Genomic DNA, 22,828 nt, shown 5'->3' with positions numbered 1-22,828 from the left:
TTGCATTTTACTCTGAAATGCATAAAAAATAAGTAGTGGCTAGAAGATCAAAGAATGGTAACTGTTAAGAATAAAATGTTAATGGAAGAATGTCAGTAGGTGAAAGTGATCTATAAAAATTCCTTCAATTTTTCAAAGGAATTTTTGTTTGTTGATAATAGTTTTTCTATGTATGAAAGAAAATTTATGTTTAAAATTTTTTCACAGTGAAATTTGACAGAGAATAAAACCCTGATACAGAGTAAGCACTAATCAGTGGTAGCAAATAACTATTTTTGGCTAAAGATGGATGAATAAAAATCATTCAGAGTACTAGATTTGAATGGAAGGAAGGAAAATGTGATTTTTCCTATGAATTTTTCATTCCAAATAATAATTTACTTAAATTTAAAAAGTCTTTAGCATTTTAATATAAAGACCTACTACTTAAATACTTTGTGGGGGGAAAACAAACTAGATTCAGGTAATTACATCTACAAGAGCTAGTACAGAGAAAGCCACTAATAGGATAAGTAGAAAGATGATAAATATAATTTTACTTTATGACAGATCTCCCACAAATAGTAATTCTATTTATTGAATACCTCCAATGATACACTGTTTAAAAAAAATCCAACACCCTACAACATTATTTAAAAGGTGCTGTTAGCAAATTCAGTTTTAGTACTGAAAATGCTCCAATTTAATGAGGCAACAACAAAATATCAGATGATTACTCTTTATATAGTTAAGCTTTAACTGATCAGTTACAGTTAGAGGCAACTGAAGAAGACAGCCAAATATATGTTGGCTCCAAAAGGTTAGTTAACTCTGGCTATGCAACTAACCCATCTGTATACAAGAGCTAAGAAATGCTTTTTAGTAAGAGAGCAGAAGTATTAAGAGAAAAAGGAAAGGGGAAAGAAGATAGATTTGGAGTGGCAAGAGCTCCTGAGGATTCAGGTTTCATAATAATTTTTGCCACTTTCAGCCTCTCTAGGTGGTTAAGATGATAAATATTATCTAAAGTAAGTACTGTTAAGAAAACCTGAAACAATACTCATACATTTTGAATATACTGTTTCTTTAAAAAAAAAAAAATACTTACTTGATTGTCATTTTCATTATCTTTTATAATCAAATACCTCAATAAATTTAATGAAGCCATTATCCTGTTAAAAATATATAAATTGTTAGTTACAGCACACCTTTTGTTATCAACAGCAATTTCAATGAATAATGCAAGTTAAACTGGATATATTTTTATAATTGTGAACTCAAACAATTCCCTTTAACTTACTTTTTGAAGTATTGGATTGCTGGAAAAGTTATGTGTTTTTTCTGTTTTTTAAGCAAAAATGAGTCATGACATTTCCGAAAATCAGTAGCTCTGGCACTCATTTTGTATTTAAGTTCCCAAAATTACTATGTTTTCTCCTCAAGGGAGAAGCTTCAGTATGAGTATATCATTACTTGCTTTCTGAATTTTAAGACTCTTGTACCAGTTTAAAAAAAAGTCCATTCTAATAAACTGAAAGCAAAATTGTGTAGTCTGAGAAAAAGTGATGTTTTGGAAAGCAAAACAACAAAACCCAAATATGTATGACTTTCATTTTATGTGACACATGGGATTCTTAGCTTTTTGTCATCAAAGGCATTGGAAATCTCTGGGCTATATTTGAATGTCAAAGGTACAAAGTCTTACTGTTTGTCAGACTTCTGGAAAGAAAAATTGTTTTTACAAAGTAATTAAATATGAAAATGGTTGTGCAATTTTTTATAAATTAACCATAGATCAGAAAAACATTTGCAAGTGTTTAATTAGTTGAGCAAAGATTTCTCATTTCATTCTGATTTTATTATGTGAACCTTAGTGAGGGTCATCTCACCTATCTGAGTTTTGCAGTAGATCGGTTTCAGCACCCTCTGGGAGAGAGAGTACTAAATCCAGAAGGGAAATCAGCTGAGGTCCTGTAAACCATTTGTTGTTATATGTTCTCTGAAAAGCAAATGAAAAGTCTGGAAAGGCTTTACACATCAACTTAATAAATTCGGTTTTTCTCTACTACTTTGATGCTACAACATGTGTGACATTTTATATGCATTCACTTTAATTTTCATTCTTTCATTTATACCAGGAACTGCCAGTCTGAGAACACTGATGCATTCTCCCCTTTCTCTCTCTCTCTTCACACACACATATAATACTTGGAGTTACTGAATATTCACAGATTAAAGTTTCCATCAACATTTTAAAAGTATATCCCAAAAGTAAAAGAAATCATGAACTCAAAGAATTTAAAATCTGTAGTTAACAAAGTATCAAGATTCAGGTTTTTTTAAAAAAAGAACTGGACATGGGTGAAAATGCCCTAATAATAAAAGCCCATAGGAAAAAATCCATATGAATGTACTCCAAGAATAAGTATAAGCATCTTATATAAAATAAACAGATAACTGATACTTTATCTATGTTCTTACCTTTAATGACATGTCAATTTGATTTTTGATATTTTGAATAATAAAGGCCTCCACACCTGAGTGATTACTTGTATTCAATAAGCACCTTGAAAGCAAAATTATACATTTGAAATTATCCAGGAGCACATTCTAGTTAAATGAAGATGTAAGTCTTACAAATTCCTGTTATTTCTAGGAATACAAAAATCACATTTAAGACAAGTTATAAAGGTGATGAATCAGTTACATAGTCACCTGTGACGGTTATTGCTGACAGATTACTTTTCAACTAGATCTTTCCAACAAGAAGTTTATATTAAGCTAAAATCGAATTTTTTATGCATATTGTTATAGAGATTTAATAATGATAACCCAGGACAAATAGTGTTATTTTCTGTCACAGTGGACTAGTCTGGATGGACTAAATTGCAAAGAAAGGAAACTCAGTATAAGAGCTTAAACGAAAGGGAGGTTTCTTGGTAGGGATACAGAGAGACCTGAACAGAACATTTGCCAATGTTTAACTCAGGTTTGCAAGGATTTTTGCAAAATAGCACTATTAATAATCTTTTTTATTACAGTGAATGTCCTGTCAAAGTTATTAACTACAGCTATTAAATTCACATGTGAAAAATGGAGGTTACTGACATATGTAATGTCTCAGAAGGAGCAGTCTTTTTTAAAAGATTTATTTATTTATGCATACAAGACCTGGGGTACAGGTCAGAGATACTGAGAGGGTGAGAGGATTCCCTGGAGACAGAGCAAGGAGCAGAACAGGCAGAGGTACTAAAATACACTGCTGAGGGGAGCAGTGGGCAGGTCAGGAGAGGTATGCCATGTCATGTGGGTCAGCTCCCTAGCCAAAGGGTACAGATAGCATCATAGTGCTTCACTTTAACCAGCTGCGCCACTAGGGAGAGCCAGGAGCAGTATTTTAATTTAAAAGTACTTCAATTAATTGAGATATATACTATTATTCATGTAGTATATGTATGACATATTAATAATAATTGATTAACCCTTCTCATCACAGGATATTTTATGACTTCCAAGTACAGCTGAACTATTTATAAAACATACTAAAATAATATAATTAATAACAACATGGTATTAATATGGATTTTAATCAGTTACACACTTGAAAATTAACTACATTTGGTACATACCTAAATAATGTGTATTTGCCTTGTGAATCCAACTTATTAATGTACAGTTGAAGCATAGCTAAACCCTTTTTCCTCTAAAATGGAACAAATAACATTGTTATATAAAATGAATAAAGATTCGATTATTTATTCAATTTTCCACTACAACTCATTATTATTTAGCTCTAAAACACTTACATACCAATGTTTCAATGGGGCAAAGTGTCATTATTTTGACTAAGCCCTGGAAGAGGAAAAAAATAATTCAGTTGTAATAAATTAGACAGTAAACAACTATATGATCAATAGTGAACATTAAAAATTCAGAGAAGTGAGCCTAGGTGATTGAAAAGTGAAATAAATTTTCTAAGTCTTTTTTTTCACTGTTATGTCTGTGGAATCTAAATATCCATTTTGTAAGTGAGACTGACTGGAGTGTTACAGAATGTGAATTTGGAAGTGAATGGTAATTTTTGATTGTCTAAATAGGCAAGAAAATGAAATTAAACATACAGAATTATAATTCACTTATTAAAAATAATTAGGTTTAAATACAAGTTATATTTTTTCCTCATTTTGTCATTCATAAATACTGTATTTATGTATGCGTATTTCCTTACCTATAGCCATATGTACACGTTTCACTCACCCTCCACCAAAACTCCCGTGCCAGTGTCCTATCTTCTTCCTTCTACTAACCACTCTTCAACTAACTCCTCTTCCCTTCTGGTAACCAGTATATTTTTCACAGTCTAAGTACTATTTTTTGCTGTACTAGCTTTTTTTTGATTATTTATAGCCCCCAAACATGTTTTTATGTCAACTCTTATGAACCTACCTAGATATGATATTTAACAAAATACAAGACAAAATAAATCATAGGAAAAACAAAATGTCTAGTATTGAGTCAGTACACATCTTAATGGAGTTTTGAGGACCTGAGTTATAGGAAAAGTAAGGAAGCTTAATTTTTCAAGGTTCCTACAGAAACAAAATATTAAAATTGGAATTGAACTCCTGTAGCAACATTTCAGGGGTTCAGTGTGGCTTGTGGCTTCACACTTTACCAAATAAATAACAAAACACTTCCATCATCACACAAAGTTCTCCTGGTCTGCACAGCACTAGAATTTTTAAAGGATAGGAAGAAGAAAATGGGAGAGGAATTAGAATGGATCTTTAGTTCAGTATAGGAAAGGGGGTATTTTCAAGATAAGAATACATGTTTTACTTACCTGAGGTACACTAAGAAAACTCTTAATTTCTAAATACTGGTGAAGTAAACTGTTGTCTTCTATTCTCAATAAACCATTCTCCAACAGATCCTACAGATTAAAATATATATAGATATATATGGTATGTCAATAGCTGTACTTGTTGATGTGTGTGTATTTAAATTATAATGGGTACAAAAAAAATCTTACCAATCCTTTGGAGAAGACAGACTCTTCTGTTCTGGAAAAGAATATTAATATTTATCAACATGATTTTATAAATTGTTTTAGTATTCATTTTAGGAAACGACAAAAATTGAAATTGAAGACCTTAAAAATACATACTATTAAGGAGAAATTCTGTTGAAGAACTTCATGAAGTCTTAATCTGGTTTTGATCTGTCTAGTGACATCGAAATCTGACCAAAGTCAACCCATTCAGAGCTTATTTCCTGGTATCAAATTAACAGAGCTTCAGCAGCAAATGCTAAATCAATTATATGCCATATATATTCCAGTTGATAACTCTATAAAATATTACTCAATTACTTTTATACAAAAAGGTTCTATTTTTTAAAAAGCTTACCATCATTAAGTAAATAAGCTCTGTGGCAAAATATAATCTCAGGCTCCAAGTTCTTATTCTAACCTTGCAAAGAGGTGTAAGTTATTCTGACTCATGACTGACTAAGCCATTTGAAATCTCAAAAATACAGAACATATGGTTCAAATTAGTACGTATTGTCATTATATGACTATAAAAGAAATGAGGTAAAAATGTAAAATCATTAAGAAATACATAATAAATTTATTGTTAATAACTACTTGTGCCAGGACACCCTTTGAGATTCCTGCCTTGTAGTCAGAGGCTTTGGACGTTTGCCATCTTACAAATCTTCCATCACCTAAAAGAGGTAGGATTTATAAAATATCACCAGTGTTCCCAGTGGATAGTACTAATAAGCCCTGACTGATCTCAAGGGATTATTTGGACATTGTAGGGAAAAGAAAACAGCATATGGAGTTTTGTAAAATTCTTAAATATCTGCCTGAAAAATTATGCATACTTGTTACTTTGTAATTTTTTAAAAAGAAACAGCTTTGCTGCTTCTGAGCATCTCAAACAAAGTTTTTGAAACATACCAGTATCAATACTCTTTTAAGTTATAAAAAGTGGAGGCAAGACACCTTTTCCCTTTTGATGCAGTTCTTAGGTCATATCCATGAAACAAGCTGGATGAATTTCTTTTACTGACCACTCCTCCTTAAATAGAGGTAGCTTCATAATTTACTAACTTCTGAAATAAGGAGAGAAACCTCAGAAACTTAGAATCTCCTTATAGGTATTTTAATATTATCTTGAATCTAAAAGTAAAGATGCTATTATAAAATTGCTTGCTCATTTCTGTCTCTTTTATCAAACTTCACAGTTTTTTTTTTGCTTATATACTACACGTGTAAATTAATCTGTTTTTTTTTAAAAATAGTTTATTTTTACATCATTTTGTGCCTTTTTCCATCTCAGTTGTAATCCCTGTGGGCTTCCTATCACCAAATCACCCGTGTGCCATCACTGTTTGATATAATAATTAATTCAGATCTGGCAAAAAAGGTAGTTTCCCATGATTTTGACAGAATATTTTAATGCTATTATTTAATTCTGATATGTGATCTAAGTAATCTTACCTTTGCAAAAAGACTTCAATATGCCCCATATTAAATTTCAAAAGGTACAATGGGCTAAAACAGACCAAAAAAAAATTATGTATACATACATATACATATATACATTTTTAGAAAACTTACATAAATACTGTTAAGGCTTCAATTTTTTCTCTGTTAAAAAAATGTTTTGAGTGCTAACTCCAACTATCTCAGAACATGACCTTTTATGGAGACTGAGTCTTTAAAGAGGTAATAAATTAAAGTGAGGTCATTAGTGTAAGCTTTAATTCAGTATAAATGATGTCTTTATTAAACAGAAGTCGGAACAAAAACATGCACACAAGAAGAACACCAGATGAGCACAAAAGCAGAGATTGGACTGATGCATTTAAAACCCAGGAACATGAAGGATTTCCAGCAACTCCCCAGCAACTAGAGAAGAGGTATGGAACAGATTAACCCTCACAGTCCTGCTCACAACTAGACCTTGAATTTCTAGCCTCCAAAACTAAGAGATGACATACTTCTGCTATTTTAAGATGTTTGGTGCTTTGTTTTGGTAGTCCTAGCAAGCTAATACACATACCTAAATCATTTTAGTAGTGACTGTGATTAAAAGTATAAGCTTTAGGATCAGAGAACAATGTTTGAATTCCATCAGCCCACCAATTAGCTGTATAATCTTGTATCTGAATTTGTCTAAGCTTGCTTTCAGATAATGCTGTTTCAGAAGGTTATTATAAAAGTTGGAAAATGCACATAAAGCCTCAGCATAGGTTTTGATACATGGTAAACATGCAAGTGGTAGCCATTATTACATATTTACAGATCAATAATCTCTAGATATATTCATACATAAAACATAAATGTACACACAAAAATAAACCCAGGGCCTGCAAGACAAATGGATAATTCTTCTTATGAATCCAAAATTCTAGAAGGTATTACATTATATAATTATGTATCTACTTCTAAAAACAACTTTGATAAATTATGTGGGAATAGGTCTAAGGTCATTACAGCTGCAAGATTCAACTGGAACTGGGTGATAAGAGAAGCTTCCTCATAAAGTGACATTTAAGAATAAAGATCCAAAGATTTGATAGCAAGATTTGTGGTATATCTGAACAAGAAACCAAAAGAAGGTCTGTGTAATGGAGCACAGTAGATGAAGAGAAGTAGTAGGTAAATAAGGACAATCTAGCAGGGGATAGATCATGCATAAACTTGTCTCACATGAAAGCATTTATTTTATCTTTAGAGCACTAAGAAGCCACTGTGGGTCTTCAGAAGGGCCTATTCTTAAAGCTTTGCTTTCTAGTGTGTTGAGGATGAGCTGAAAAAGGAGCGAAGATATATAATTATTCACTCAGGATAGCCATAGTAATCCCATGAGAAGATAATGGTAACTGAGACAGTCTCATGGGTAACTGGCCAGTTCCCTTCCTTATAGTGGGGTGGGCCCAACAGCTTCAAAATAGAGCCCAGTTTATCTCTTTCTGACTCCAGCCCCATCAATCCCATACATCAATTTCAACACCCCACTCTGCCACCTTTTTCACTTCTTGATTATTATAAGTTTTAAGAGATTATAGGTAGTATAATTTATTTTAAATTTTTTGCTTACATTTAAAATGTATTAGTACATTAATAAACATATAATATATAGGGCATTAGATACATCGGTTAATACTCTTTTTAGAATACATGAAGAAGCCAAACACTTAACTCCTACCTTAACACCATTGGCAGCTGATCAATACTGATGCCCTGTACAAATACTAGATATGCCAAAGAAGCCATAGAGTCTGCTAATTGTTTGTCTTCTTCTTCTTCAAATTCAAGGTGATTCCAAGTTTTCTTTTTCTTTCCGTGATTAAATATCATTTTGGGTATAGGGTGTCCAATTGTTGACAAAAATCCCTGTGAAATGGATAAAAAAGGGAAACTATAGCAGACTCTACTATGACTGAGATGAAAAATAATCTAGGAATAATCCTCCCAAGGACCACTGATGCCTAGAACAGAGTGAGCAGGAGGAACACTGGTCAGTGGCTACAGAAGCTGCGGAAATGGTGCTGGTATTACAAGTAATATGGGTTCATAGAAGGAAAACAAAAGAGATTACTTAATTTTATTTTCCCCTATGGAAAGAGGAGAGAAAGAGAGAGACTCGGGCAACACTGGGTCACTCCTATACCTCTTCTATTTCTACTTTTAATACAGAAGAAAGCACCTGACCTTGAGAGTCCGATAGAACTGAGTTCAATTTGGGGCTCTATCACTTACTAGTTGGGAGATACTGGATGAGTTGTGTAAGTAACTGCTCTGAACTTCAGTTTTCTTATGTAGAAAAAGACATAATATTTCCAGTATTTATTGAGAAGTTCCACAAATAAGTGTAAGAGGGGCCCACCCTGGTGGCGCAGCGGGTTAAAGCGCAGCATTGTGAAGCTGGTTGCTTCGCTGTGAGTTCAATCCCCAGCCCCAGAGGTGATTCACGTGACACTACAGACCTCCTGTCTCGCTGCTCCCCTCAGCAGTATTACTTTGTCAGTCTGCCTGTTCTGCTCCCTGCTCTGTGAATCTCTGGTGAATCCTCTCACCATCCCTGAACCTCTGGCCTGTACCCCAGTATGTATGCATAAATAAAGAAATCTTTTTTAAAAAAGTAAGAAAGTTAAGGAGGTGAGCTCATCACAAACTACCATATAGATTCAAAAGGAAATAACAGTAACAGCTAAATCAGATGAACACAGAAATCACACATATTTGCTCACTTATGCAATAAATAATTGCACTCCAGGCACTAGGCCTAACATTGTGGGGAATTATAAAGGCTAATAAATAATACTTTTCCAGACTTCAGACAGTTAAAAATCTATTGATCCCAGATGGCTTCTCAAAACACACACATACACAAAAACACAGAGAATCATCCTCAGCTTTAAGTGACTGCTATTCAGCTACCTATTGCTAAATATATACTGCAGTACTGATTTTCAAAGCCACACATTTTTATAATAACTGTAACATAGAAAGTTTGGTGCTCAGGTTCCAAATATCCTCTTTATCTAGTCAATGCTACATGTGGCACGAGCAGATTTTTTCCCACATTGTTAGCCTAATTGTTTAACTATATATTCCTTTTTTATTAAGCTATCTGAGTAATAAACGACATATGCTCTTATATTGTTCCATAAACTGCCAAGAACTAGATGCATTGCTTTGCATCTATATAGCCTAAGTGTTCTACTCAAGACAATGTTTTAATTATTTACAATACTGTACATAATTCAGGTACAGTTCCACAGTTATTCATATGCATGTTGCCACACTACACACACCAAGGCCCCACATAGCCTTCCACCCACTGGTCTCCTTTCTTCCTCTTCCCCCCTCACATTCTCAATTTACAGTCAGAGGTCTAAAATTTGGATTTGTCTGGTCCTTTATTTTGTTTCTCTTTTACGTGAATGAAATCATTTGGTGTTTGAAAAATCATCATCTATAATCATGTACTATTGTGCTGTTCTGGACATCTGGGATCCAAGTGTCAAAATCAGGGCTTCTCACCGTACAGCCAAGTATCATTTAGCAATCTTGCTCAGACTCAGGAGATAGCTGCCACTCCGTCTCACAGTATAATTTCTCTGCCCTTTCAGTACTGTTCCAGTCCCAGTGACATTCAAGCAGTTCTGTAACAAAATAACTTGTGCCCCAGCAGGGATGATTAAGGTGATCCACTGCAACAGTACAGATAGCAGAACTTCTCCAGTATAGAACAAAAGGCAACCACCTCACTTCATCTACTGTCTTCACTTCAGCTCTTCAATGCTTTGTGCTTTCCCACTGCTGGCCCTTTCTGTTTGTAATGATCCTTCTACTGAGATCATAGACCCTCTCTCTTCTGTACCCTCAACTTTTTCATAGGTGTTCACTCTAGTCACTGTTCTAAGCCTGGCTGATTCCTGGTGTACATGGCTTATCCTTTCACACTTTTTACATTGCACTGACAGGAAGGCAGCAATAGGGGAGGGTAATATGGAGAAAGACTCAGCGTTATCTTGATTCTTCCTGCACTTTCAAGCAGAAGCACAACTTCCTCTACGACAGATGCACACTGCCTTTTCATCTCCTCACCTGTCATATGCTAACTTCCTGGTCACCTGCTCCCAATCTTTTTCTCTATCCAACTATGTTATGATCCTGAGAATGTTTAAATAGACATGACTCTTCTTAATAGGTCACATTCATGGTTTATTTCCAAATTCTAGTCACCTTAATCTCTAATCCATTTCCGCACCTATCCCATATCTGTCAACATCTGAAACTACTCCACATTATATACATAAATTCCAACAACTCCTTTTCTTTTTTAAATTTTTTTTAAAGATTTATTTATTTATGCTTATAGAACAGGGGTACAAGCCAGAGGTGCAAGGGTGGTGAGAGGGTTCACCAGAGACAGAGTAGGGAGCAGAACAGGTCCCCTCAGTACACTGCTGAGGGGAGCAGCGGGTGTGTCAGGAGAGGTCTGCCGCACCATGTGGATCACCTCTGGGGCAGGGATCAAACTCATGCTGAAGTGGCTTTAGTTTCTTAGTGCTGTGCTTTAACCCACTGTGCTGCCAGGGAGGACCCTCATTTTCTTTTTTAAAGATTTATTTATGCATACAGAACTGGGGTACAAGCCAGAGGTCTGGGAGGTGAGAGACCACCAGAGACAGAGTGGGGAACAGAACAGGCAGATCCACTGAAATCACTGCTGAGGGGAGTAGCAGGCGGGACAGGAGACACTGTTGTACCATGTGGGTCACCTCCCTGGCCAGGGATTGAACTTGTGCTACAGTGGCTGTGGACGGCTTCATAGCTGCACTTTAACTTGTTGCCCTAACAACTCATTTTCTGACCATAACTTCTTGCCCTATTTCTCCTATGAATGTGCTTTTTCTGACTTCTCCAGTCCTGTATTCCTTCATTTTAACCCACTTGACCCCCTCCTAGTTCTTCTTTTCCAAAACAGTCAACAAATTAGTCACTGGAACTACCTGAATCCTGCAATTTTCTTTAGCTGCATCTATCCAATAAAATGTTTGAAAAATAGCTACCACCCACCTCCTCTACTTCTACATCCAGGTAGTTGAATACTAGTGGAGAAAAAAAACCCATAAAAATGCAGTTTACTACACTTGTACTCTCCAATCACAGTTAAGTACTTATTACTATTAATTCTCTTTTATTTTTCACCATTTCTCTTTCCTTTCTCCTCAGATGTATTCCAAACCTTTCCTGAAGCCCCCTTTCAACCTCTACTTCTGCCTACTTTCTTAATTCTTTTTTTTTTTAAAGATTTATCTATGCTACAAGAACTGGGGTACAGGTCAGAGGTGCAGGGGTGAAAGGACTCATCAGAGACAGAGTGGAGAGCAGAACAGGCAGATGTACTGAAATACACTGTTGAGGGGAGCAGCAGAAGAGATAGGTGAGGCCTGCCATACCATGTGGGTCACCTTCCTGGCTGGAGATCAAACCCATGTTGTAGTGGCTACATGCTGTGCTTTAACCAGCTGTGCCACCAGGGAGAGCCCTACCTCCTCATTCTTGAGAGATCTCCTTCACTTAGAAATCTGATATAATATCCCATTCTTGCTACAAATTTCTCAACTTGCAATTTTGTTCTTACCTCCTTTTCTTTAGGTGTTCTTCATCCTATGCCCAGCCTTCTGCTTTCCAGTCACATAATTTCAGTAAACTGTTAACACTTCTTTTCTCCCCTCCATCTCTGCAGCCTTTAATATGTTCAAACCTCCCCACCTAAGCTCCATAGCCTTCCAAACCTAAGCCCCTATTGTCTAGCCTTCCTTAACACAATGAAACTTTTTAAAAGAATAGTTCATGCTATTCTTTTTTGTGTTTCTTTTCCACTCCACTGATTTTTGTCTCCAACACTGCATTCTAATAGTTATTGCAGAGATTACCAATACTCTTATTTCACAAATCCAACAAATACTTTTTAAACACTTTACAGGCTCTTTCTGCTGCATTTAAGTTCTAATTACTTCTTCCTAAAATTCAATTATCCCAGTTTCTGTGATATATCTATCATCTACTCAACTCTTCTGACACCATTCTCCCTTCTCTTTAAAATCTCTGATATTTAAAAATCATCTCGTGATTTTTACCAACTTTACCCCTTCCTTGCTGCACACAGTAATAGATCCCAGGATCACTCCATTTCTAACATTACTCATTAAAATTCTGTGACTTAAACGCACACCTTAATACTTTTTAATACCATGAACTCTCAGTTACTTCACCTTGCCTCGTTCAGTGATCTTGGACCTTACTCTCACTATAGAAGGCTCATTCTCATGATCATATCCCAGACAGTTATTAGTAACTATAACCTTTCTGTATTATTATTTCAAGCATCTAGTCCTTTAACTTCTGATCCTCCCAGCTCACTTTTTCAGTAATCTAACCTCTAACCCCAAGATTTTGTTAAGCATACCAGGACCTATAAGCTGGGGACCACCTCACCTTTTCACTGTTCTGACTCCTTCCCTTATTTAGCCGAAATGACACTGTTCATTACTTAACCCTTTGCATGTTTAGTGGCCTTGTCCTTCTTGCTTTGTAAAATTTACTGAGTTCTCAAGCCCCAACCTAATTAGATCGAGTGTCCCTCCTATGGAGCACCTGCATTCATGTAGCTGAAGAAACATGGCTAAAAAAATCCAGTTACAATGAGCACTCTAACTTGAAATTCATGCCTTTAAAACAAGTATCTATTTTTCTGTTTTTCAGATTAGCCCCCTAATACAGAACAATATTATAAAATATTATTTAAGGTAAAGTAACACTGGTTTACAACAAAATACATTTTAGAAATACAGCTTTAAATGTATTTCCAAATACATTTTACACTGCACCCACCAAAATCCTGTGACCCCTTCATCAACACCAATTGAACTCATTTATCTTATCCTCTCTTTAAAAACTCTTGATATCTTCAACTACATTGCTTTTAAAATAAAATGTACTTATTTCTGGAGTTATTTTTGAAACTAAGCATTTTGAATATATTTATTATGAGTCCTAAAAGGATTCCTTTTGGTACAGAAATCCCATTTCTGTACATTTCAAGGAAATAATTAAAGAAATGGCAGAGATCTAGTTAAAAGGATATTTATCAATTAGAGAAAATATTGTTTTATATAATATTGGAAAATATGTACATGTTGAACTGTAATGGTGTGGGTTAAATATACTATGCTAAGCCTGTAACATCTGACACAATTTTTTTAAGACTTACTTATTTATGGATACAGGCCAGAGGTGCAGGGGTGTTGAGAATATTCACTAGAGAAAGAGTGGGTAGCAGAACAGGCAGACTGATGAAGTACACTGCTGAGGGGAGCAATGGACGGGTCACGAGAGGTCTGCCACACCACGTGAGTCATCTCCAGGGCCGGGAATAGAACTCGCACTGAAACGGCTATGACTAGCTTGCAGTGCTGCGATTTTACCTGTTGTACCACCAGAAAGGGCCACATCTAATACTATTAATCCAACAGAAAAACATGCCTGGGCCTCCATTGTGGCCTAGGAGTTAAATCTCAATGCTATCACCACAAAGGCTTGAGTTCGATCCCAGGCTAGGGAGGTGACCCACATAGTGCAGCAGACCTCTCCTGTCTTCTCCATTGCACCCCACAGCAGTGTATTTCAGTAGATTCACCTTTTCTACTCCCATTCTGTCTCTGGTGAATCCTTTTACCCCTGCATTTCTGGCTTACTTTCCCATTCTTCTACAAAATAAATAAATAAATCTTTTTTAAAAAATTCCTAATACTGAGCAAGTAGATCACAGAAGAGTACATTAATAATAGAACCTTTGAAGAAATTATTATATGTGTGTGTACTTATTTATGACTAAGCAGAATATTAATATTTTATATTCGTGTATGAAATTATTTCTATTTATTTTCTATTTTTATCTGTGTTCTACAAAAATACACACTGCTTTAGTAGTAAGTATATCAATTGAGTAGTAAGTATATCAATTTATTTTTTATCTGTGTTCTACAAAAATACACACTGCTTTAGTAGTAAGTATATCAATTTACATGCCCATCTGTATACAGAAGAATACAACAGGATAATATTTCAGGTTTTAACAGATTAAATCACATATACTTACTATTATTTCAGATGCAAAACACCTTAAAGGGTCATTCTCAGTTTCTTCAGACTGGTCAAGGAACTGTGCTGTCAGCAAAGGGCATTTCAAACTTTTGAAACAACTAAGGCATAAAAAATGGATAACTATGAATATATCATTTTCTGAGTATAAAATATCTAGTTCTATAAACATGTCTACATGAAGTACAACAAAAGCATGAATCACTCAATAGCCTATAAAACTGGTGATGGAGATTCTTCTTACTAATAATAGGAGAGCATGAGAACACCTTCCTGAAAACTCAATGTGGTGAGATTTATTTCCATGTCTGGACACTATGAATAGATAATCAATGTCTGAAAACTAGTGTTAGTCCATGATATAATTTTTAATAGTTCAAGGGAAAATGATGTAGAAAGTTTTTCACGCAGCTGTTATTTGTTTAATTCTGTGATCAACACTCTAATTTCTTTAAAATATTTCCTTTCATGAAATTGTCTTGTAAATGATAAAAAAAATTTACTGTCCCAACCCATTAAAACAGAAAGTAACAGCTTTCAGACTCTAAAATTTTAAAAATAAAATTACTGGTCCATATAATTCAGTAATTCTGTTCAGCATATTCCAATGAGAATATAATATGAGACCCATTTAAAATTAAACTTTTTGTAGTCACATTAGAAACACAGCAAGAAAAATTAATTTTAATAATTTATCTTATTAATGCAATATATCTGAAATACGATTTCAAACTATATCAGTATAAAAACTACTGAGGTGGGCTTTCCCTGGTGGCACAGAGGGTTAAAGCACAGTGCTGAGAAGCTTAAGCCAATTCCGCATGAGTTCGATCCCCGCCTGCCCCAGGAGATCCACAGGGCGTGGCAGACCTCTCCTGACCCTCCCGCTGCTCCCCTCAGCAGTGTACTTCGTTGATCTGCCTGTTCTGCTCCCTGCTCTGTCTCTGGTGAATCCTCTCACCCTCCGCATCTCTGGCCTGTACCCCAGTTCTATATGAATAAATAAATAAATCTTTAAAAAAAAAAAACTATTGAGGTAGTTAATTTTTAAAATAATTTTCAAAATTTAAGGAGCTATTTTACTCCTAGAGTGTATCTAAATTTGGGCTACCCATACATCCAGTGCCTGACAGGCAATGGAACAGTGCACGTTTTTTCTATGATACTAGTGGATTTTGGTTAATTGGAAAAAAAAAAAAAAAGTCAGTGCCTCATTAAATGCACATATTTTATCAACATGTTCCCTATTCTAAAATTTTACAATTTCAAATTAGATTTATATTTCCATGACAAGCAAAAGATAAAACAGCTACCACTTTTCAATTGTGAAATAGTCTTCAAAATATACTTACAATTTCAGTATCTCATCCTTTAACTTTGTATTTTCCAGTGAGCTCTGTTTGTCACCAATCACTTCTTCTACAAAAGGTTTAGTGAACTCTGTTAAGGCCTTGTAACACTGACAAAGGCCATAATCATCTGTTTGTATTTGTTCTTTAGAGTATGGAACAGGAAGGAGAGAGAGCTGACTCCAAAGTGTAGACAATGCTAATCCAACTGAATATGCTTTGTTGTTATGAAGTTTCTGAATCACTAAAGCAGAAACCAAATTATTACTTGAGGTAGCCTTATCAAGGATGCTAAATATATAGAAGTTCAGTAAATATGGAATTATACACATTTTTTCATATTTTAATAATTTTAAAATTAGGATGAGATATCATAGCTTAATTGGCAGTTTGTTTCCTCTCCCCTAGTAATAATGAAGTATCTTACAATCATGGCATGTCAAAACAGATGCCAAAGTGGACCTCCCTGGTGGGGCACGGGGTTAAGTCTCAGCATTATAAAGCTATTAGCATCAACTGTAACACAACTTCAATACCTGACCAGGGAGCAAACCCACATGGCATGGCAGACTTCTGTCTTTCCTGCTGCTTCCCTCAGCAGTGTATTTCAGTCAATCTGCCTGTTCTGTTTCCCACTCTATCTCTGGTGAATCTTCTTACCCACCATACCTGTGGCATGTACCCAGTTCTTTTATGCATAAGTCAATCTTTAAAAAAATAGATGCCAATGTATGTTTATAACATATAAACTATGTTTATATACTAATAAACAATATACTTACTATAGTATATAACAGGTTACATACTAAAAACAAACACTTCTTATATTTCTTGGGTTAAGTACAAAATAACTTGAGAAAACTTCTTACAAACTATAAAACACTATAAAATGGAAAGCAGTATCTTTGTATTTTTCTTTTTTGGAAGAAATTAAATATTTCAAGTGGGGCAAAACTGAGGAACATTCATATTTAAACATTTTTTTCCTCTAACTCCAGATTCTGGGTCCTTGTATCAGACTCAGTACTATGTAGGTCATTAAATGAAAAAGAAGTCTTTCCTGTGAAAAATACTGTCTGCCTTAGCTACCACTACTTGTTGCCTATTAATATTATATACTGATTATATATATATTAATATTATACTCAGCCATAGAGCCTTTTCCTTCCATACATGTTTCTATCTTCAGCAGTACCTTTGCTATTCTCAATCCCAAAATCCCAGAGGTTCTATGCAGAGGTTCTGCAACACCCTGCCTGAGACTGTTTTTAGCAAGGTATAGCACAGCTCTACCACACAGCTGTCAGACTGAGTACTGCAAATACCACTGAAGTAATCCTTTCAATGATTACAAGAAAGATTCTAGATATAAACTGAATATAGGAACATTAGGCAGAAGCTATAGGTTATCACAAAATAGCACATGAAAAATAGTACGATATTCAGCAAGTATTTATTGAGTACCCATTCTGTACCAGTTATTATCATCTTCTATAATCAGAATTCAATCAGCATTGCTATTACTAGTTTAAGAAGAATACTCAATAATCATCAAAACCTTTACTTTAGTATAGTGTTGACATTTTGTAGTAATATCAAGGTCTTTATACATATAAAACAGGAAACATTCAGATATCAAGTGCTCATTACCTGTTTGCAATGGCTGAAGTAAAAGAAGAACAATTTGGGATATCTGTTTTCCAGAGGGCTCTTCAATCAGTTCAAGCAAACCCAACAATAATTCCTTTGGATTACATAACTATAAAAATATTCACAATTGAACCTGTTTAATACAAGTTGTATTTAAAGCCACATGATTACTATTTTTACAAGGCATATACTGAGAAAATATAATTATTTTTGCTCAACAGTAAAACACTTCATTTAATAATTATAAAAATACAGTAGTGAAATATAGAGTGTGTGACTATCAAGTCCCTTGTAAAACTAGAAAGCAAGAAGTCAAAGGGTCTTGGCTAAAGAAAGTCAGAGAAACAGGGTAAGGGAGAGCATGATTATCAGAGCTGAGGTTTCCTTTGTGTTGTACCTGTGTATGCTAAAGGATGCCTTAGTTTTCAAAAGTTTCCAGCAGGAGAAACCTGGTTCACACCGCCAGGTTGTTTCAATGAGTCAAGTCTCTCCAATACTTCCTGGACAGAAAAAAACTACTGTCTTCTAAGTGGCCATATCCTATCTCTCTTGCCTGGTTTTTAAAGATGCCGCCTTAGTTGATAACTATATCTAAATGAAGTTACCTCTTTTCATGTATGTTTGTGTTTATTTGCACCGATCTCTAGGTATCTTCTTAAAATGTCCTCTTCTCAGAATTTATCTTCATTAACTATCACTTTTGATTCCTAACTCTATTAACCTTTACCAGTAGATCTCTTTCTAAAGTTGTCTGTCACAGCTAATCTACTTACTCTTCCTATTTCCTGTTAGCACTTGCATTCTAGCTGGTTCATACTCTTTTAGAGAACCTACCAAAGAAGAAAGAGTTTAAAATTTACTTTTAGTTCCAATGTTGACAAAAGATCACTGTGGCCCTGAATATCTAGCTAGATTTTGAATTCCACATCAATTACAATGGGCTACTTGTTAAAAATAGCTTAAGTCTCTTTTTGGAGATGAGCTTAGATAAATCTTACATCTAAAAAATTTGGAAAAATGGAAGTGAAACTGCCCATACAATTGAGAAGGTTGACAAGCCTGTTCTCCAAAGAGTTCCCGCCTGCATTTTCTTGAACTGAAAGATTTCTCAAAAGCAAACACTAATGCTTGTTCAAAAATAAACATTAAATACTGAAAGGAAATTTTAAAATGCTGGTATGCATTATCACAGAAACCCTAGTTCTGTTAACTTACCTTTACCAATAAATCAAGCATCAGAGAATAATGTTTTCTTTTGTCATCTTCCTTATCATTCCATAAAAGGCATCGAACAACAGGACCAACAAGATTCCAGCCCATATTCTTGATGATGACCTGCAGAAAACATTTTCAGAGTAAAGAAAATACTGCCATCTACAGGACTTTCAAAGTGAGTTTTCCTAATTTGGAAGAGCTTAAAATTTCCTTTAAAATAGGAGAAATGAGGCAAGATAGGATTTAAGCATTGCACCTTTGTCTTCCAAGGGTTGGCTACTAGCAAATGTCAACACTTTAGTTTTAATACTTTCACTGAGAAAAGACAAACAGACCCTAACTATCAATTAGATACATTAACTTCAATTTATCAGTACTTATCTAGCATTTATTTCCAAGTGCTAGAAATAAAGCAAAGAACAAATCTGATAAGAGCTCTATCCTCACAGTTTACATTTTAAGTCTATACAAAAAAAAATACATGTAGGAAGAAGACAAATAGGTATATTATCCCCTCCATGGCCTAGCCTTGTAAAATAATAAAGCTAGATATATAATAGAATACAGCAAGTCCTTCAGTAACATCACTTAGGTCTTTGATGAGGAAAAAGAATACCAGCTGACATTATTTATTTGAGGAGTTGGTTTGTTGTTTATCATTTTGCTTAAAATCAGTTTCTAAGAACCTTATCAACAATATTAAATGAACAGTTACTATAATCACTTTTATCTGGGAAAGGCAAGAGAAACCTCCCAGAAGTAAAGACTAAGTTAAGGTTTGTTGGAGATAAAATGTCAAGATATGTGAATAAATCATAGTTTATCAAAAAAAAAAAAAAGAAGAGAGAAAACATCATTGCTCATTAATCAATTGGACTTTTTAGTACTTATAATCAGCATGAGCTCCCTATATGTTAACATTTACTGTTATATTTATAACAAATAATTACTTGGGTTGTTATGGCTGTCTTTATTTTACACATAGTGAAATACAATGATTTTTTTCCCCTTTTTACTGCTTTTACCTCTAAAAGCAGTAAACATTCATTTAAATTTTAAAAAATATATTCGACCTTCTTTTATTCAGCAGGATTTATGGTGGGCTGCCTACTTCATGGTTTAATAAAGACAATTAGCCTTTCTAAAAAATAACAAAGAAAATGTTGGCAACATGATATAAAAGGCTTGAACTATTTTGTTATTTACTTAAAATAAAATCCCTCTCGGGCCCTCCCTGGTGGCGCAGCGGGTTAAAGCACTGCACTGAGAAGCTTAAGCCACTTCCGCATGAGTTCGATTCCCGCCTGCCCCCAGAGGAGACCACATGGCGTGGCAGACCTCTCCTGACCCGCCCACTGCTCCCCTCAGCAGTGTACTTCGTCGATCTGCCTGTTCTGCACCCCACTCTGTCTCTGGTGAATCCTCTCACCCTCCGCATCTCTGGCCTGTACCCCAGTTCTATATGAATAAATAAATCTTTAAAAAAAATAAAATAAAATAAAATCCCTCTCTTGTGGCACAGTGGGTTAAAGTACAGCACTATGAAGCTGGCCGCAGCAGCTTCAACACAAGTTCAATACCCACTCAGGGAGGTGACCCACATGGCTCAAGAGACCTCTTCTGTCTTGCCCACTGCTCTCCTCAGCAGTGTACTTCATCAGTCTCTCTGTTCTGCTCCCCGCTCTGTCTCTGGTGAATCCTTTTCACCGTCTCCACACCTCTGGCCTGTACCTCAGTTCTGTATGCATAAATAAATCAATCTTTAAAAAAATCCTGATTTCCACCTAATGGTAGTTCATCTCTCTGAGTATTGTTTAGTAGTAGTTGCTCTGCTCTCCTCCTCTCTCCTTCTGGATAGTTCTACAGATTATACCCATTCCCTTTAAATCTCTGTGCAGCTTCATTCACCACAGCCCATCCCCAACCATGTTTTATTTTTTTCCAGAGTATTTATCACTTTCTAACATACTCTTAATTTATCATGTATATATATATATATATGTGTGCGTGTATATATACATATCTTCATTAGAATTTAAGATGCATATGGGCACTGATTTTTGTTCATTGCTTTATCTCCACCACCTTATCTAGGGCCTGTTATAAAATGCATGTTCTATAAATACAGCTTGAATGACCTTTATTACTTTTAGGCATAATGAAGTTTCTGCCTGAAAAGGTCTGATATTCTGGGTTTTTTTTGTTTTGTTTTGTTTTGTTTTTGATGAGGCATGACTTAACTTAATATTTATGCCTTTACTGGTTGGAATTTATTATTTATTTATTATTTATTCCATTATTATTTATTATATAAGCCTTTACTCACTGTTTAAAACTAAAAAAAAGTAGTGTCCTAAAGACACTACTTTTCCTACTAATCATTTCTTCTTCATAGGCCTACTTCTACCCTAAAATTCTCTGACAATTGACTGTAAGAGGAATTTCAGATCTGATTTAAGATTTTGCATATCTGAACTAAAAAAAGAGAACTCTGATGTCTTTTACAAATATAACACCACGTTGCAAGGCATCTATCTGGTCACCATGTAAACAATGAAGTTATAAGGAAGGGGAATACCACCCATAAACTGTATCTTGTTAAGCTTAATGCTAACACCAATCTTACAGACTAAGATTATTATCCCTCATTGGCAGGTGAGAATGCCAAAATTTAGGGAATGCTGACATGCCCAAAGTCCAACATCTAAAATGCAGCAGAGCGAGGATTTGTATACAAGTTTTGCAAACCAGGGGTTTCTTTTTTTTTTTTTAATTATTTTTTATTATTTATTTTTATTATTTTATTCTTATTATTTTACTATTTTATTATTTTTTAAAGACTTTATTTATTTATGCATACAAGAACTAAGATGTACGCCATAAGTGGGGGAAGTGTGAGAAGATTCATCAGAGACACAGTGGGGAGCAGAACAGGCAGGTTTACCTAAATACACTACTGAGGGGAGCAGTGAGTGAGACAGGAGGGTCTATTGGAACATGTGGGCCAGCTCCCTGGCTGGGGATCATTCTGATAACCAGATAGTGCTGATACTTTAATCCCCGAGCCACCAGGAAGGCCCAAAACCAGGGATTTTCAATGGGGACAATTTTGCTTCCTACCCCTCACAGGTCATTTGGCAATGCCTGGAGATACTTCTGACTTTTAGTATCAGGAGTGGGGGAGGGGAACTGCCAGAAAATATCAATAGTAAAATATTAAGAAGCTCTGCACTATAGTTTCTTAGGACAAATTAGTATTCATATGGCTTTAAAATAAAACATTTACATAGTCAATTAATAGTAAATCTTGATCTCTCTTGATAGTGTCACCTAGCAAAAAAAATTAATTGCAGGGCCCTCCCTGCTGGTGCAGCAGGTTAAGTGCAGAACTATGCTACTGCAGCACGAGTTCAATCCCCAGGAGGTGACCCACAGGACATGGCAGACCTCTCCTGACCTATCTTTTCTGCTCCCCACTCTGTCTCTGGTGACTCCACTCACCCCCTGCACCTCTAGCCTGTCCCCCAGGTTCTTGTATGCAAATACACCTTTTAAAAAAATTTTAGTTGCAGACAGTTTTAAATACTGTTATCAACAACTGAATCTTTGCATTGAGCATACTACACATTTCAAAGGTGATCCTCAAGCTATTAAAATCAAGCCTCACTGGCACTGCTCAGAGAGAGACTATTTGGACTAAACAAAAAGAACCCTGAAAGCTCAAAGGGAGGACTGGCAGCCTGCTCAGCTGGGAGGATTTCAGCCCTCTGGCACTGCCCTGCACTCCTGTGGGGAGGGGGAGATCCCACCCCCACAAAAGAGGCCCAAAGACTTGGGAGCCAGAAAAGCTCACAGTACTTTGAGTGTAAACAAAGCCAGCCACCAACTCAGCCAAAGGCCCAGCTCCAGGGAGACCTACAACACTTCTAATTCATCATAA

At 35.3% G+C, this 22,828-nt stretch overlaps 1 protein-coding gene across 1 annotated transcript in view; it reads right to left on the bottom strand.

The window, feature by feature from the left end:
* GLMN (glomulin, FKBP associated protein) overlaps positions 1-22,828 on the bottom strand; it is a 37,904-nt gene that overhangs the window by 7,490 nt on the left and 7,586 nt on the right. Inside the window, exons 3-15 of the mRNA XM_004689782.2 lie at positions 18,889-19,008; positions 17,674-17,782; positions 16,027-16,267; positions 14,673-14,775; positions 8,202-8,389; positions 6,488-6,541; positions 5,012-5,042; positions 4,823-4,912; positions 3,790-3,831; positions 3,609-3,682; positions 2,461-2,545; positions 1,869-1,978; positions 1,088-1,151 (exon numbers count right to left, since the gene is read on the bottom strand). Of these exons, the coding sequence (XP_004689839.1) occupies positions 1,088-1,151; positions 1,869-1,978; positions 2,461-2,545; positions 3,609-3,682; positions 3,790-3,831; positions 4,823-4,912; positions 5,012-5,042; positions 6,488-6,541; positions 8,202-8,389; positions 14,673-14,775; positions 16,027-16,267; positions 17,674-17,782; positions 18,889-19,008 (1,311 nt within the window). The remainder of the gene's footprint in view (positions 1-1,087; positions 1,152-1,868; positions 1,979-2,460; positions 2,546-3,608; positions 3,683-3,789; positions 3,832-4,822; positions 4,913-5,011; positions 5,043-6,487; positions 6,542-8,201; positions 8,390-14,672; positions 14,776-16,026; positions 16,268-17,673; positions 17,783-18,888; positions 19,009-22,828) is intronic.

Source organism: Condylura cristata, unplaced genomic scaffold (genome assembly GCF_000260355.1).
Source record: "Condylura cristata isolate star-nosed mole 26May11 unplaced genomic scaffold, ConCri1.0 scaffold00026, whole genome shotgun sequence".
In the NCBI taxonomy this organism is placed as follows: domain Eukaryota; kingdom Metazoa; phylum Chordata; class Mammalia; order Eulipotyphla; family Talpidae; genus Condylura; species Condylura cristata.
This window is presented reverse-complemented; position numbering and strand designations above follow the sequence as displayed.